This window comes from Primulina tabacum, chromosome 14 (genome assembly GCF_025594145.1).
Source record: "Primulina tabacum isolate GXHZ01 chromosome 14, ASM2559414v2, whole genome shotgun sequence".
Taxonomy (NCBI): domain Eukaryota; kingdom Viridiplantae; phylum Streptophyta; class Magnoliopsida; order Lamiales; family Gesneriaceae; genus Primulina; species Primulina tabacum.
This window is the reverse complement of record NC_134563.1, coordinates 23,513,461-23,528,331: the sequence shown is the minus strand read 5'-3', so window position 1 is coordinate 23,528,331 and position 14,871 is coordinate 23,513,461. Positions and strand designations below refer to the sequence as shown.

General features: G+C 35.2%; 2 protein-coding genes across 7 annotated transcripts; both read left to right on the top strand.

Moving 5' to 3' along the window:
* Positions 1 to 4,138: 4,138 nt before the first annotated feature.
* LOC142525284 (uncharacterized) lies at positions 4,139 to 13,190 on the top strand. Of its 6 annotated transcripts, none has more exons than XM_075629524.1 (8): positions 4,139 to 4,585; positions 9,325 to 9,363; positions 9,477 to 9,797; positions 9,871 to 10,083; positions 11,790 to 12,123; positions 12,208 to 12,428; positions 12,571 to 12,687; positions 12,777 to 13,190. In XM_075629524.1, exons 2-5 carry the CDS (start codon positions 9,334 to 9,336, stop codon positions 11,898 to 11,900), a joined length of 675 nt encoding a protein of 224 aa, XP_075485639.1. In that variant the 5' UTR covers positions 4,139 to 4,585; positions 9,325 to 9,333; the 3' UTR covers positions 11,901 to 12,123; positions 12,208 to 12,428; positions 12,571 to 12,687; positions 12,777 to 13,190. The 6 variants fall into 6 exon arrangements, with proteins under 6 accessions (XP_075485639.1, XP_075485637.1, XP_075485641.1 ...); XM_075629522.1 differs by having other exon boundaries at positions 9,325 to 9,384; XM_075629526.1 differs by lacking the exon at positions 4,139 to 4,585 and having other exon boundaries at positions 9,225 to 9,384; positions 11,790 to 11,856; positions 12,016 to 12,123.
* Positions 5,624 to 9,007, top strand: LOC142523858 (uncharacterized). Its single transcript, XM_075627587.1, has 6 exons — positions 5,624 to 5,879; positions 5,954 to 6,595; positions 6,707 to 7,131; positions 7,362 to 7,993; positions 8,466 to 8,551; positions 8,646 to 9,007. Exons 1-6 carry the CDS (start codon positions 5,624 to 5,626, stop codon positions 9,005 to 9,007), a joined length of 2,403 nt encoding a protein of 800 aa, XP_075483702.1.
* Positions 13,191 to 14,871: the final 1,681 nt, after the last annotated feature.

Sequence of the window (14,871 nt, the reverse complement as noted above, 5' to 3'; positions counted from 1 at the left end):
ATAATCATCAAGGAAATTTCGGCCAAGGCTATTCAAGAGAGAAGGGAGGAGCTTTTTCTTGGTTCTTGAAAAAGTGATAAAGGTGCATGAGCATGCCATGCAAATTTTTAAGGAAAAAGAGCCTCCAACCCTTCACCTCCCTAGCATGCTTTTTAAGTGGGCTTGTAACATTTACGAAGCCCATGGACTTTATTTAAATATCTCAAACACATTTGAGTCCACTTAAAACTTTACTTGATTTCACTCAAGCCCACTAGTTTAATAATTATTTCTAATTGAGCTCTAGAAGGCCCAATGTTTTTTAATTAATTCAACACTTGTATTAATTTAATTATTTGAACTCTACTAGGCCCATTAAGTGTTTAATTAATTCAACACTTGAATTAATTTAATTTAGTCCATAATAATGTTTATGAAAATCACAATTTTCAAATACATTATTTGTTTGGCCAACTTTTAATTTAGGAACACTTGCTCAAATTAAAAGTTACATTCTCCTTATAGAAGTCATACTTCTATTTTATTTACGCTTATAAACAACTTTATAAGCCGTTCAATACATTGAACTATTTTACTTCTCAACGGGATTTAGAAAGCTAGCACTTGTGTGGTCCTCAATGGTTCATTGATACAACTAGCCGTGGGTTCACATCTCCATGTGATTCAGACTAAACATGTCCTTATACGAGCATACCCCAATTGCTCCATTCTTAAATATCAACTACTTGATAACAAGAACGTCAAAACTCAAGTCTGATAGTACCCAACCAATCATGTTAAACGCCTAGCAGCATTGCTTACATGATTCCCTAGGTATCTAATGATAGTGCCTGAAAGAACCATTCTATTATGGTTAGCGTACAGTACTGTCCCTTCATCTCATATATCCCGATCGATTCGACAAACATTGGTATATCGAGAGTTGTCAATGAATCGATACTATGTGTCATATCATAGTTGCATTGATGGTGTAATCTATAAAACCTCTTTCATAATTTTACCACAATATTCTGATCAGAGATTTCATACTACATATACATGTGATCACATAAGTTATCCATACCCAAAGGTAAGCGGTGAATCCCCGACTACAATGCATCGACTCCTATATGTTTCGACAAAACACTCAACCTTGCCACCTGATGACCCCATGAAAGTCGGTAAACAAGTCAAAGTGCAATGCTAGCATATAGAGTCTCAATGTTGTCCCGGGTCATAAGGACTAATGATGTATAACCATAAACTAGGACGTTTCCACTCGATAATTGAGAACCACTTGGAAAGTCCTTTATGGAGGGTTGTTCGGTGCACTCTACCAGTAGCACCTATCTGCATGCTCGGACATCACAATGTCCCCTACCAATGAGACATGATACTCACATCGCAGATACTAGTCTCAAACTCCAGCGGCCTATATCCTTCTTAGTGGCGGTTGAATCGACTAGGAATTGTTTAAAATATACAGTATTGCAAATATGAGTTTCATGATACTCATCATATGAGCATCTCATATTCTTTCTACTATTTGTATATTCAAGGACTTTATCTATGCAACTAGCATGGGTATACAGATAAAGATTTGTGAAAACAATAATTTCAAATAATAATAAAATAAAGATTGTTTATACATACAATTTAAACATGAACCCTCGGCCAACACTTGGCTCGATGAGCACCTACTCTAACACATTATTCAACAACATTGCCTCGTAAAGCCCCAAAACAAAGTAGGCAATTCAGTAAAACCCATCATAGATCGAACCATGTCCATCAAAGTTTGATTACGACGTTAAGAAACACCATTCTATTGTCGTGTCGCTGGTGGAGTCCACTCTGAGAAAATCTCATTCTCTTTTAGATAATCCAAATTCAGTACTCAAGTATTCTCCACCTCGATCAGATCGAAGTGTCTTTGTAACGCCCAGACATTCGTATGTTTATGATGTAAAGTAATGATTATGATTAAGTATGTTCATTATTCCTTTTATGCTTTATTATGATGATCGTTTGGGATATGTGATGTAAGGGGGATGGTTTATGTCTTCAGGATATGATATGAATGGTATTGTATGATATAGAATGAACAGAGAATGTATGGGTAGAATAGAAAGTTGATCTTTAGCCAAATAGGTAATGGAAGTGCTGAAACAGTATGAAACTGTGGCAGTAGTTGTGGTTTTTAGTATAATGTTTTGTATATTGATCTGAATGATGCGAGGCCACTTCCATTAGAAAGATAAGACATAAGGCTATAACTTTCATGTTTTGAGTTTTATTCAAATCATTGCGGAAGACAAGCCAAAAGCGCCCCAAAGTGTGTCGATCATATCGTCGTTCCTCCAGTGACACATGTTGGGATATCGATCATAACTCTTTACTCAGACCTTCAAATAGCATTAGGATAATTGGAGATGCAAGCCAAGACATAGAGCTATAACTTTTATGTTTATCACTTTTCCTAATTATGAAGGGAAGAGGTGTTTCGGAAGCAATCTTTGTTGTAGCTGTGCGCAGAGCGCGCCCGAGCTGAAAGAGTTGTCCGCCCGAGCGCGCCTAGTTTGGAAATTTTGTGTTTTTGAGAAAGAGGTCCGTGCTAGGGCGATAAAAGATGTCCGCCCGGGCGCCCAACAAAGTGTAAAAACGTGTTTTTGGTATTTTAAGGCATAAAATCGATTGAGACTTCATTTTTCATCATTTCCCTTCTCTTCCTTTCTCTTCTCCATCGATTGTAAGCTAGGGTTCTTCATCTTCTTCTTATTCTCTCATTCAATCAAGCAATTAATCTTTAATCCGGAGTTGGAACTTCATCTTTTTAGTGAAAGGAGCAAAGGTACACTACAAGAAAAATGATTTTTCGCAGCATGTCATCAACAGCGTGCATTAAAGGCACGCTGCGAATAGTACTTTTAACGGCGTGCATCCATACGTGCGCTGTTAATATTGTTGCACTTGACAGAAATAACGGCGTGAAGTAAAAGAACGCTGCGAATAGTATTATTAACGGCGTGCAGTAAAAGCACGCTGCGGATAACCTATGCAATTTTCGCAGCGCACACTAAAGGCACGCCGTAAATAGTATTATTAACAGCGTGCATGTTTATGTGCGCTGTTAATAGTAATTCATTTTTAAAAAAAATGAATTATTGATATTAACGGCATACATTAATCGCATGCCGTCAATAATATTATTCACGGCATACATATTAGCACGCTGCGAAAAATGGTTTAGAAAAATGTTTAAATTTAGCGAAGGTTTTATTGACACTGTCGCTATATTTAACGACGGTTTTAATTATTAATGGCGTGCAGTAAAAGCACGCTGCGGATAACCTATGCAATTTTCGCAGCGCACACTAAAGGCACGCCGTAAATAGTATTATTAACAGCGTGCATGTTTATGTGCGTTGTTAATAGTAATTCATTTTTTTAAAAAAAAAATGAATTAATTCATTTTTTAAAAAAATGAATTATTGATATTAACGGCATACATTAATCGCATGCCGTCAATATTATTATTCACGGCATACATATTAGCACGCTGCGAAAAATGGTTTAGAAAAATGTTTAAATTTAGCGAAGGTTTTATTGACACTGTCGCTATATTTAGCGACGGTTTTAATTATTAACGGCGTGCAGTAAAAGCACGCTGCAGGATAACCTATGCAATTTTCGCAGCGCACACTAAAGGCACGCCGTAAATAGTATTATTAACAGCGTGCATGCTTATGTGCGCTGTTAATAGTAATTCATTTTTTTAAAAAAATGAATTATTGATATTAACGGCATACATTAATCGAATGCCGTCAATATTATTATTCACGGCATACATATTAGCACGCTGCGAAAAATGGTTTAGAAAAATGTTTAAATTTAGCGAAGGTTTTATTGACACTGTCGCTATATTTAGCGACGGTTTTAATGATAACCATCGCGAAATTCAAATCGACGACGGTTTAATATAAAACCGTCGCTAATAGCGACGGTGTCTGATAACCGTCGCTATGTGTTGCGGAACATTATTAACGGCGTGCATTATGCAAGCTGTAAAAAACATATTTACCGCACACAATGCACGCTGCAACAAAATTAATACTCTATAATTGAGAAGGCGCCATATCCCCAAATAATCACGCCTCTCTGTTTTTTCCCGATCAAAACCCTCCAATCTTCTTCTTTTTAATTTTTCCCATCGTTCATCGCCTAACCCTCAATCGCTCCTCTACCTAGCTTCAGTCATTGTCGGCTCCTTCTACCACCGCCGTCTCACCGTCCGCCTACGGCCAGCCTCTTCGCCTTCTGTTTACACGACCCATCCAAACTCCGTCGCTGCTCCATCTGATATCCCATCAGACGCCGCCCAAGCTGCACCTGCGAGCCAGCCTTTCCAAGCACTCACCAAGGCGTTTCCTGCGATCCAATTCTGCCGTTCCAGCTTATGAACCTATTCCGATGAATAACCCAGCCAGCAGCCAGGCCTGCTTCTTCTGAGTTCGCACTTTTGTGTGTTTCTACTGCCACCACTTCACTCCCGGCGAGTCCTTAAGCTCATTTATCTTCTTTTGCAGCATAAGTCGCTGGAGAGTAGGTACCAGTTTATATGTCTCTGATTTTATTTTCCTACATACGTATTTAAACATTGGAATATCTACAGCATTGTAGAAGTGATCTTTACCTGGGGCTCTATTGTTATCATATTTCCATGCACAAACTTATATTTAAAGAATAGCCTGCAGAAAATTTGCAAATTCTTGCGATTATATGAAACGACATTTGGCCCCGAGACTTGAAAATTTTAGACAAAATTTGGGGTTCATGGATTAGATATAGTTTTAGAAGCATTATATGTTTTTGTCCCCTCCCATTTTAATGTAATTCTCACAAAAATCTTTGCCAGCCAATCTTGTCTCCTTCCCTCTGCCACATACTTTCACCCTCCAATCGGATTCTAGCAAGAGATTATAACTTTATTTTTACAGCCCACGTCAATCATGTGTGTCACGTAGATATTTTACATGATAATAATTGGGAAAATTTTTAAATTTCATCTTTAAAAGTGGTCGTTGTGGTTGTTGAATACGGGTGAAATATAACTATGAAAAATGATTAATTATTGCTTTTCGATCAATTGATTTGTTTCCTAATCATAAAAGCATGCACTTCCCATCCCCTGCCTCTACAACCTAAGGGCCAATTAATGATGCATGTTATTGAAAGAATTTATTTTTTTTATCATAAAAAAATAAAAATAAAGACAAATAAAAAGGAAGCATTCCTTTCATTTTTTTGATTTGCAATATTAATTGTCCTTTTGAAAAATCACATTTCTTGGTGTTGGTGCTATTCATTTTTCATATATTAAGTGTATTGCTTGATGAATCTTTAGGTTCTAAATTTTGTATTATTGGTCTTGAATTTATGTGGCTAATATTAGAGCTAGATGACAGGTAATATTTTTTTTTGGATTTGAATTAAATCTACTTTAACAGTTTTGTGGCTAATTTTTAATTTTTATGAGAGAAGTTAAGGTTATATTTTTATTCATTTATCATTTTATTTATGAAGTAATGAAAATTATTTGAAGGCATATATTAATTTGAATGTTAAGGTTTGAGTCATTTACAAAATGGATAAAGAATGGATTCATTTGCCTTCAAGACTTGTACCCGAATATGAAGAAGGGGTTCAAAAATTTCTTGCACAAGCCAAGGACTACGCCAAAGCACGTGATGTAATATTATGTCCTTGCATACGTTGTAAAAATAAGAAGTATATGACATTTGACAAAGTGTATGAGCACTTAATTATCAAGGGGTTCGATCCTTCTTACACGATTTGGTTCTTCCATGGTGAAACTGATACCCCACAATTTGAAGGTGAAGGTAGTTTAGAAGGAGTTCAAGAAGCGGATGATGAAAGTAGAGAGGCATTTCACTTATATAGGGATTTGTCTCAGATGAAGAGGTTGGACACACCACGTCTGACGCAAGAGATTACGAGTTTGCTGATTTATTAGAAGATGCAGAAACTCCTCTCTTCCCTGGATGTACGACTTATACAAAGTTGTCAGCATCTATCACATTATACAATTACAAGTCTACTAATGGTCACACTGACAGTAGTTTCAATGAGCTTCTTAAGATCTTAGATGACATGCTTCCAGAAAAAACCACACTTCCACAAACTGTTTTTTCGATGAAAAAGTTGTTGAAACCATTTGATTTAGGATTTGAGAAGATTCATGCTTGCCCAAACGATTGTTGTCTATTTAGAAAGGAGCTCAAAGAATTAGACTCATGTCCAAAGTGTGGTTCTTCAAGATGGAAGGTGGACAAAGTTACCTTCAAAGTTCGTAAAGGAGTTCCTGAAAAAGTGCTAAGGTATTTTCCTGTGATACCAAGATTTAAAAGGATGTTTAAATCCGAAGAAATGGCTGAAGATTTGATTTGGCACTCCAATCACAAAAGTCAAGATCATATGATGCGTCATTCAGTTGATTCAGTAGCTTGGGATACAATAAATCACAAGTGGCCTACTTTTGCATCAGATCCTAGAAATCTTCGTCTTGGTCTTGCAACAGATGGATTCAACCCTTTTGGTGACCTTAGTTCCAGATATAGTTGTTGGCCGGTTATCTTGGTCAATTAAAATCTTCCTCCATTGAAGTGCATGTCGAAGGAAAATCTTATGTTAACATTACTAATACCAGGTCCAAAGCAACCGGGAAATAATATAGATGTGTACTTGGAACCTCTTGTGGAGGATTTAAATGAGTTGTGGGACATAGGTGTGGAGGCATTTGATGCATTTACCAAGTCAATGTTCAATCTGAAGGCTATCTTGATGTGGACAATCAATGATTTTCCAGCTTATGGAAACCTAGCTGGATGTGCCACAAAAGGGAAATTTGGTTGCCCAATATGCGGTGAAGACGTATGTTCTATGTGGCTTAAGTACAGTAGAAAGTTTTCATACTCAGGCCACCGAAGATTTCTTGCTCCTGATCATCCATTTCGTGAGAAAAAGAAGTGGTTTAATGGGAAAAAAGAGAGAAAAGGAAAACCGAGGCCTTTGACTGGTTTAGAAATTCTCAATGCAGTAAAAGTCATTGAAAATGACTGGGAAAAAAAAAGAGTCAGGATATCAATAATGCAAAGAGAAAGAGAAAGACGCATGATAGTTCAATAAATGTACAAAAATCAGATCAAATGTGGAAGAAAAAGTCCATTTTTTTTCAGTTTGCCATATTGGAGTGTGAGTTATTTTGCACTCTATTCATCAAGTTTTATAAATATTTTTTTTTGTTCATAAATTTTTATGAATCATGAACTAATACTATGAAATGTGTTAATGGTTACGTGCAGGGACTGCTGCTACGTCATAACTTTGATGTGATGCATGTTGAAAAGAATGTCTGCGAAAATATTATAGGCAGATTGTTAAACGTAAAGAAAAAATCCAAAGATGGATTCAATGCTCGCAATGATTTGATGCACTTAAACATTAGAAAAGAATTACATCCTCAAGAAAAAGGGAAAAATATGTATCACTTGTCTGCTGCACCTTACACATTGTCTAAAAAAGAGATGAATGTATTTTGCTCTAGATTGAAGAAAATAAAGTTACCCGATGGCTATAGCTCAAATATTGGTAACTGTGTTTCTTTAGAAGATCATAAGCTTATTGGACTGAAATCTCATGATTGCCATGTTCTAATGCAACAATTGCTATCAGTAGCATTGAGAAGTCTTTTACCTAAAGGTCCACGTAGTGCTCTATTTCTATTGTGTGCATTTTACAATGAATTATGTCAAAGAGTGTTAGACAGGAATCGTTTAGAACAATTCGAGGAGAATATTGCTGAAACTCTATGCATGTTGGAAAGGTACTTTCCACCCGCTTTCATCACTATCTCGGTTCATTTGACAATTCATTTAGCAAGAGAGGCTCGCTTGTGTGGGCCTGTCCAATTCCGTTGGATGTATCCATTTGAAAGGTAATAGATATTAATTTAATTTTAGACCAATATTATGTTATACAAATAATTTAAATTTGCTACAAACAGTAGTTTCATGTGAAATTTGTTTTGTTATTTAGATTTATGAAAACACTTAAAGAGTATGTCAAGAACCGAGCAAGGCCAGAGGGTTGCATAGCTGAGTGTTACCTTGCAGAAGAACGAATGCGATTTTGTAGTGCCTATATAGAAAAAGCGGCTAGTATTGGTATCCGTTCTAATCGAAATCAAGATTTGGAGAATTGATTAGTGGAAGGTCGCCCAATTTCTCAAGGAGAAGAAAAAGTTCTAGAAGACCATGTGTTGCAAGCTGCACATCGATATGTGTTGTTCAATACTGCTGAAGTTGAGCCTTACTTACACTGAGTATAGTTAATTACATAACATATTAGCCTTTGTCTATTACATAATTCATACATTCTAATAATCACCCTTTAATGATTTTAAATAGGATGCACATCGAGGAGCTTAAACAAACAGATCGTCGTTTCTTAACTAATGAAACATTGTTACAGAAGCGACATATGGAAACATTTGGTCAATAGGTTATCAAAACATGTTTTTGATAACTCATCAGACAGAATTCAATGGCTAGCACATGGTCCAAGAAAACATGTTATATCTTATATAGGTTATATTATAAATGGATATCGATTCCACACAATTGATGTTGAAAGGTCGACACAAGATAGTGGTGTTTCGATTGAAGCAGATACTGTTTGTCAGTCTAGTGCGAATGATTATTCACATACTGTTGGAAGAGTATTATACTATGGAGTTATACGAGATATTGTTTTACTAAACTACTATTCTTTCAAAGTTCCCGTTTTTAGGTGTGATTGGGCAAATCATGAAACTGGAATCAAAATGGAAGATGGTTTTACACTGGTCAACTTACACCAAGGTCTAAGAACTTTTGAAGGCGATCCTTTCATTTTAGCATCACAAGCAAAACAAGTATTCTATTCTAGAGACAATGATGAATCAAACTAGTATGTGTTGATGAAAGCGCCGCCTCGGGGTATGCATAACATGAATTTGCTTGAAGAGGAAGCCTATACATCATCCACACCTCTTGATGTGTCCACACTAGAGATTAACATTACTGAGAAAGAACCGTATTCGAGAAATGAGTGTGAGGGAATTGACGTGACAGATCCGTGATTGAAATTTTTGGTTGTAGATTTTATAGTTAATTTAAAAAGTTCCATTACACTTTATTTACTGTTGCAATACATTTGTCTGTTTTCTTTTTATTTTCAGCGAATTATCATGTTATATTACATGTTTGACTATATCTTCATATGCAGCATTAAAAAATGAGCAGATTGGGCCAAAAACGCAGCAAGGTATCTGTAGATGAAGTTCAGGTGATATTTTATTAATTTGTTAATTTTGGTTTATTTTAATTTTAATAAAGTCTCAATTTTACATGATAATATCTCTTTGTGCTATTTTGTAGGAAAATATAGCTAATAAGCTATCGAGAGTGGACTCCAACACTCCACCTAATTCATCAGAATATTTGCGTGATAAAGAGCAAGTTGATGACGCCAAAACTAATAAGAAAAAAGGACGAGGTCCATCAAAGTTTAATTTGGTTAGTGGCCAACAACAGCCCAAAGATCTGGAACATAATGAGTTTGGACTGGCAATTGGAGATAATTCGGTCAAGTACGCCACTTTTCTAGGTTGCATGGTAAAAGAATTTGTGCCATACCCATTAGATCGATGGAATGACTTAGACGAGGAATTGAAGAATAAGATGTGGTGTTGTCTTCAGGTAATGATTATCACTTTTTTTATTCCTATTTTATAACAAAATGTAGAATATTTTTATGCTTCTTAATGTGTAGTTGAACTATAAAGTTGAGGAGTGTGAGAAACATTCAATCTTTCAAAAGTTGGGTAAATTGTGGCGTGATAGAAAGTCCAAACTCCAAATACTTATACGAGAAGTTGATGATGGTCGAGTGACTTCACGAGATCTTTGTCTTTTGAAGCCCGAATTTATGGATAAAAACCAATGGGACTTGTTTGTAAAGAAGACACTATCACAACCATTTCAAGTAAGTATCAATTCATTGTTATGGATTTTTTTACTGTTTGATACATCCATATAATTGTTATTATTTTTGGGCTTTAATTTAGTAATACATACAATTGGTTGATCAAGTAATTTAGTATCAATTCATTGTTATGGATTTTTTAACTGTTTGATACATCCATATAATTGTTATTATTTTTGGGCTTTAATTTAGTAATACATACAATACTGTTTCTTCTTCCTCAATAAGCTTATGAGAGAACTCCTGAACAGTTTTACTAATCAAGTCAGAGGAAATTCTCTGGTTATATTCAAATCAACTAATGAACTTGTTTTGGAAATTGAACCAAAAAATCCAAAAGATGAACACAGTTTGCATCATCTGAAGATTCTGAACATTGGCTTCTTAATTGTCATCTAGATGAGCATTCTTGCTGGTATTATCCTTAGAAACTTACCGGTTTTGGGTCAATAGGAAACAAGATTTGAACCACTGTGCTCTGTTCAAGTTCATCTTCCTGAAGAGGCTGGTGGAAGTCTGCCAAAGATGAGATGTAACATAACATAAATTTCAGCATGTGAAACCACAAGCAACATACGATGCAATCTGTATTCAAAGAACAACGGTGTTCATTAACTAAACATAAAAATAATGTGTTGATTTTTTCTAGATTGCACCTGAAAGCATCCCAATAGAGAAGCAGGGCAGGGAATAGAACTTGAGTGAATGTGCTGAGTTTGTTGCAAGGGTTTAACTGTTAAATAATCAATCTTGACTACAAACAAGAAAAAATAAGCAGCAACTGCTGATCTGCATGACAACTAATCATAAAGAATTCTATTGTTTCAACACTTACAGCTTATGGATGTCTAATTCTGACAAGGAAAAAGGCTAAGAAACAGCTCTATCTAGAAAAAAAATTTAGGTATAAAAGGTATGCATGTGACTTTTCAAGGTTGTGTTTTGTAGAGCTTGTGACGAATCTAGAACCACCAGTTTCACAGCATATATTCAGAAAAGGAATATGAGGAGGTAAGTATTGCTAACAAGCAATTGAACAATGTGTATGAACAGTTTACTAGAGGAAAGGATAGAAGAAAGAAAACTAATAAAATGGAATCTGTTTATATAAACTTAGGCTAAGAACCACTGTATACAGTAAACAAGGAACATACCCAACTTCGACCAAAATTGTATCTCTCTTTTGCTTTGCAGCATGCAATTTCTGCTTTCTTGAAAACAAGGAACTAACACTGTTTTGTTTTAGCTTTTAGCTTTTAATAGATTATCCTAGGCTTTAGTACAGATGTACAAAATTTTGGTTTTTTTTGTTTTTACAGGATACCTAAAAAATAAAATTATGGAGTGCACAAATTTTGATTTAGTTAAATATAGGTCAAAATTTTGATTTAGTTAAATATAGGTCAAAATTTTGTTAAAGCTTTTGATGAACTGTGAAAATAATTTATCTCATAAGTATCAGTTCAATAGTATCAATAACTCATTAAAATTTAATTCCATTGGTATCTCATATATATACACACAAATATGGGAAAAATTGTAATTTCAGTATTGTATGTGTTTTTCGATTCTCGATCAAAATGGCCGATCAGGTACTATTCAAAAAACAATGGATTAAACTTTTTACATTATATTTGACGCCTTTACACTTGTTAAATTTAAGTCATATGAGTTCTAGTTCACTGAATCCTCGGTTTTATTTTCAGGAAAAGAGTGAAAAATTTAAGGCAATGAGGGGAGAACAAAGATACAACCACACAATGAGCAGGAGAGGTTATGCCCGTTTGGCTCACATTATGATAATTATTATTATTTGAAAAACCTTATGAAAAGTTCTTCTCAAAGTTTTCTTATTTTTAATTGTAATAATACATTTTTTTAATTATGCTCCTAATGAATTTTTCATATATTTCTATATGCATCATACTCAAGGAGAAAACAAGTTCTGTTGATATACCAATTACAAGAATAAAAGTATGGGTGGAAGGCCATAAGAAGAAAAATGGACAACCTAGTGGTGAAGCTGTTGGAGAAAAAATGGTAATAAATTTATTTCTGTAAAAAAAAAAACTGGTCAACTTAAATTCATTATTTTTTCAAAAATTATTTGTTTGTTATTTGCAGAAAGAAACTGAGGATGCAATTCGCATTGTATTTGGGAAGGAAATTCGTGGTAGAGTGCGTGGAATGGGCTTTGGAGTTACACCTTCAAAAGTTGGAGCATCTTTGCAACAAATGGAACTATTAAACAACTTCAAAGTATGATGCACAGCCTTCAACAAGAAGTGCAACAAATGAGGTCCATTATTTTCCAAAATAGGAGGCAACAAAATGAGCAAGAACAGGTTAGTAATTAAACGACATTAGCAATGTGATTCTTCCGCACAGTATATTTTCTAGTGACCTCACAGTAGATGTAATCTAATGAATCTTCTTACATTGGAGATTTGTTGTTTGAGATATTTTTTGCTTTATCTCAATATGTAGGTTGGTAGTGGTGGCAGTATTGGGATTGAAAATGATATTGGTAGCGGCTGTGATATCAATCGTCCCAAAAATCTTGGTAATGCTGATAATGTGAACCAACATCAAGTTGCATATCTGGTAACTATCTTAAAAGTTTGTGTTATCTAAACCACATTTGTTATAAAATAGATATGGCATAATTAATACTTTGTATTGTTTATATGCAGTCAAATTTAAAGAATGTGAGTCATGGAGATATCCCTGAAAATACTAAATGTAAGTTGCTTCATTGGTGTGGTGATGGAGTTGTTGCTGAAGGTCGAATTGCATCCACAGATCCAACGATAAAAGTGCATCACGTTCCTCTTGGTGGATCTTGTTGGAAAGTTTGGGTTGATAGAGTTTCTGTGGAGCAGGTAGACTTAATTCGACCGAATTCTGAAATGATTTTTTTGGATGATGCCGTTGGAAGCACAGTAGCATGGTTTTCTAAATTTTTCGTGTTGTGTGACTGATACAGATCCTATTGGTTGTAGGGTTAGAGACACTATTGCATCAAACCATCATATTACTTAGTATTTTGTTTACTTTATCAAGTTTTTTGTCTTATTGGATAAAGGAGATTTGACATTAATTACTTAGTTTTTATGTTATCTTATTATTTTGCTTTAATTATGGTGATTGGTTGGATGTGGTGTGATAAATCTCTTGAGTTTTGGTATTATTGTTTCAATTTTGGTTTATAATAATTTAAATAACGTTAATCTGATGTACGTTGCTGATAAACCAAATCGACAGTACACTTTGTACAATGTTGAACATGTCAATTCCTACAAACAGATCCCTACTTTTAATCGCAGCATGCAACTGCACACTGTCCACCTTATCAACAGCATATTTCGCATGCCATGGATACTATTAACCGCAGCGTGCATGGCACGCTGCTAGTTGTTCATCAACAACATGGCGCATTGCACGCTGCTAATTGTTCGTCAACAGCATATTTCGCACGCCATGGATAACTATCAATAGCATAATTTGCACGCCGTTATTAGATTTAACCGCGGCTTAAATCGCACGCTGTTAATAGTTTAACTATCAATAGCACACTCTGAACGCCATTACTATAGTAACCCGCAGCGTAAATCGCATGCTGCCAATAGTGTCAACTATCAATAGCACACTTTGCACGCCGTTATTAGTATAAACCGCAGCGTAAACCGCACGCTGCCAATAGTTTCAAACTTACGACGGCTTTCAACATTACAGCGTGCGTCGCAGCGTGCATTTCAACATTACAGCGTGCGTCGCAGCGTGCAATGCACGCTGCGGATACCTTTCCGCGGCGCATCTTGCACGCTGCGGAAACCCACTTTTCTTGTAGTGATAAGTGGTTTTTCTTCTTGTTCTTGAGTTGTTGATATATGGTAAAGTTGGGGGATGATAGTTGTGATTGATGCATTGGATTAAATGATCATTTAAGGTTATTATTTGGGTGTTGATGGTTAGTTATTGGGTTTATTGTTGTAGGATCATTGTCAAGGTTTAGGAAACCAATTGCTCCAAGTGTTGTAAGCGGAATCATTTTTTAAATGCATCAAATGATCCTATATGTTTGTGTTTTGATGATTTTATGTCGTTAACTCCTTTCAAATTCCATTCATGATATATATGTAAATATGTGTATATGGTAGTGCAATTATATGAATTTTTGAATGAAAAGAGTTACTTTAAATGATGCCTCTAATGTGTTCGATAAAATGCCTGAATGAAGTTTTATATGATTGAATGATTGGATTGATAGTGATAGTAGCGGTGTTGCTTCTGGCAATTCTAAATCCACAATGTAATTGGCCAATTAACGATGAAAACATGTGATCTCTTATAAGATGCATTTTATACAGAGTTACGTGTCCCTCCTATAAGATTCGTTTTTACGAAGAGGGTTAGCAATGAATGAACTATCTTATAAGAACTATCAATTCTTCAATTAATCAATGAAATGAATATCATCCCTATGCATTGTTGTATTATGATTCTTGACGGATGATATTAATGATGATTCGATGTTTATGAAATGAGATGGATAATGTTTTCAACAAAATGAAATTGAGGCTATCCATTATATGTTTTTCAATAAAATGATATATATGTATCTTGTTAGTATTGATTCCATTTGCTGAGTTTTATACTCATTCCAGTTATGTTCATGTGATGCAGGCACAGGTAAGAAAGACTGATCATCCCTGAGTTATCGAAACGAGAGAAGGGAATATGGCAAACTTTGGAGATTTCAATTGGATGCTATTTTTGTTATGGTTA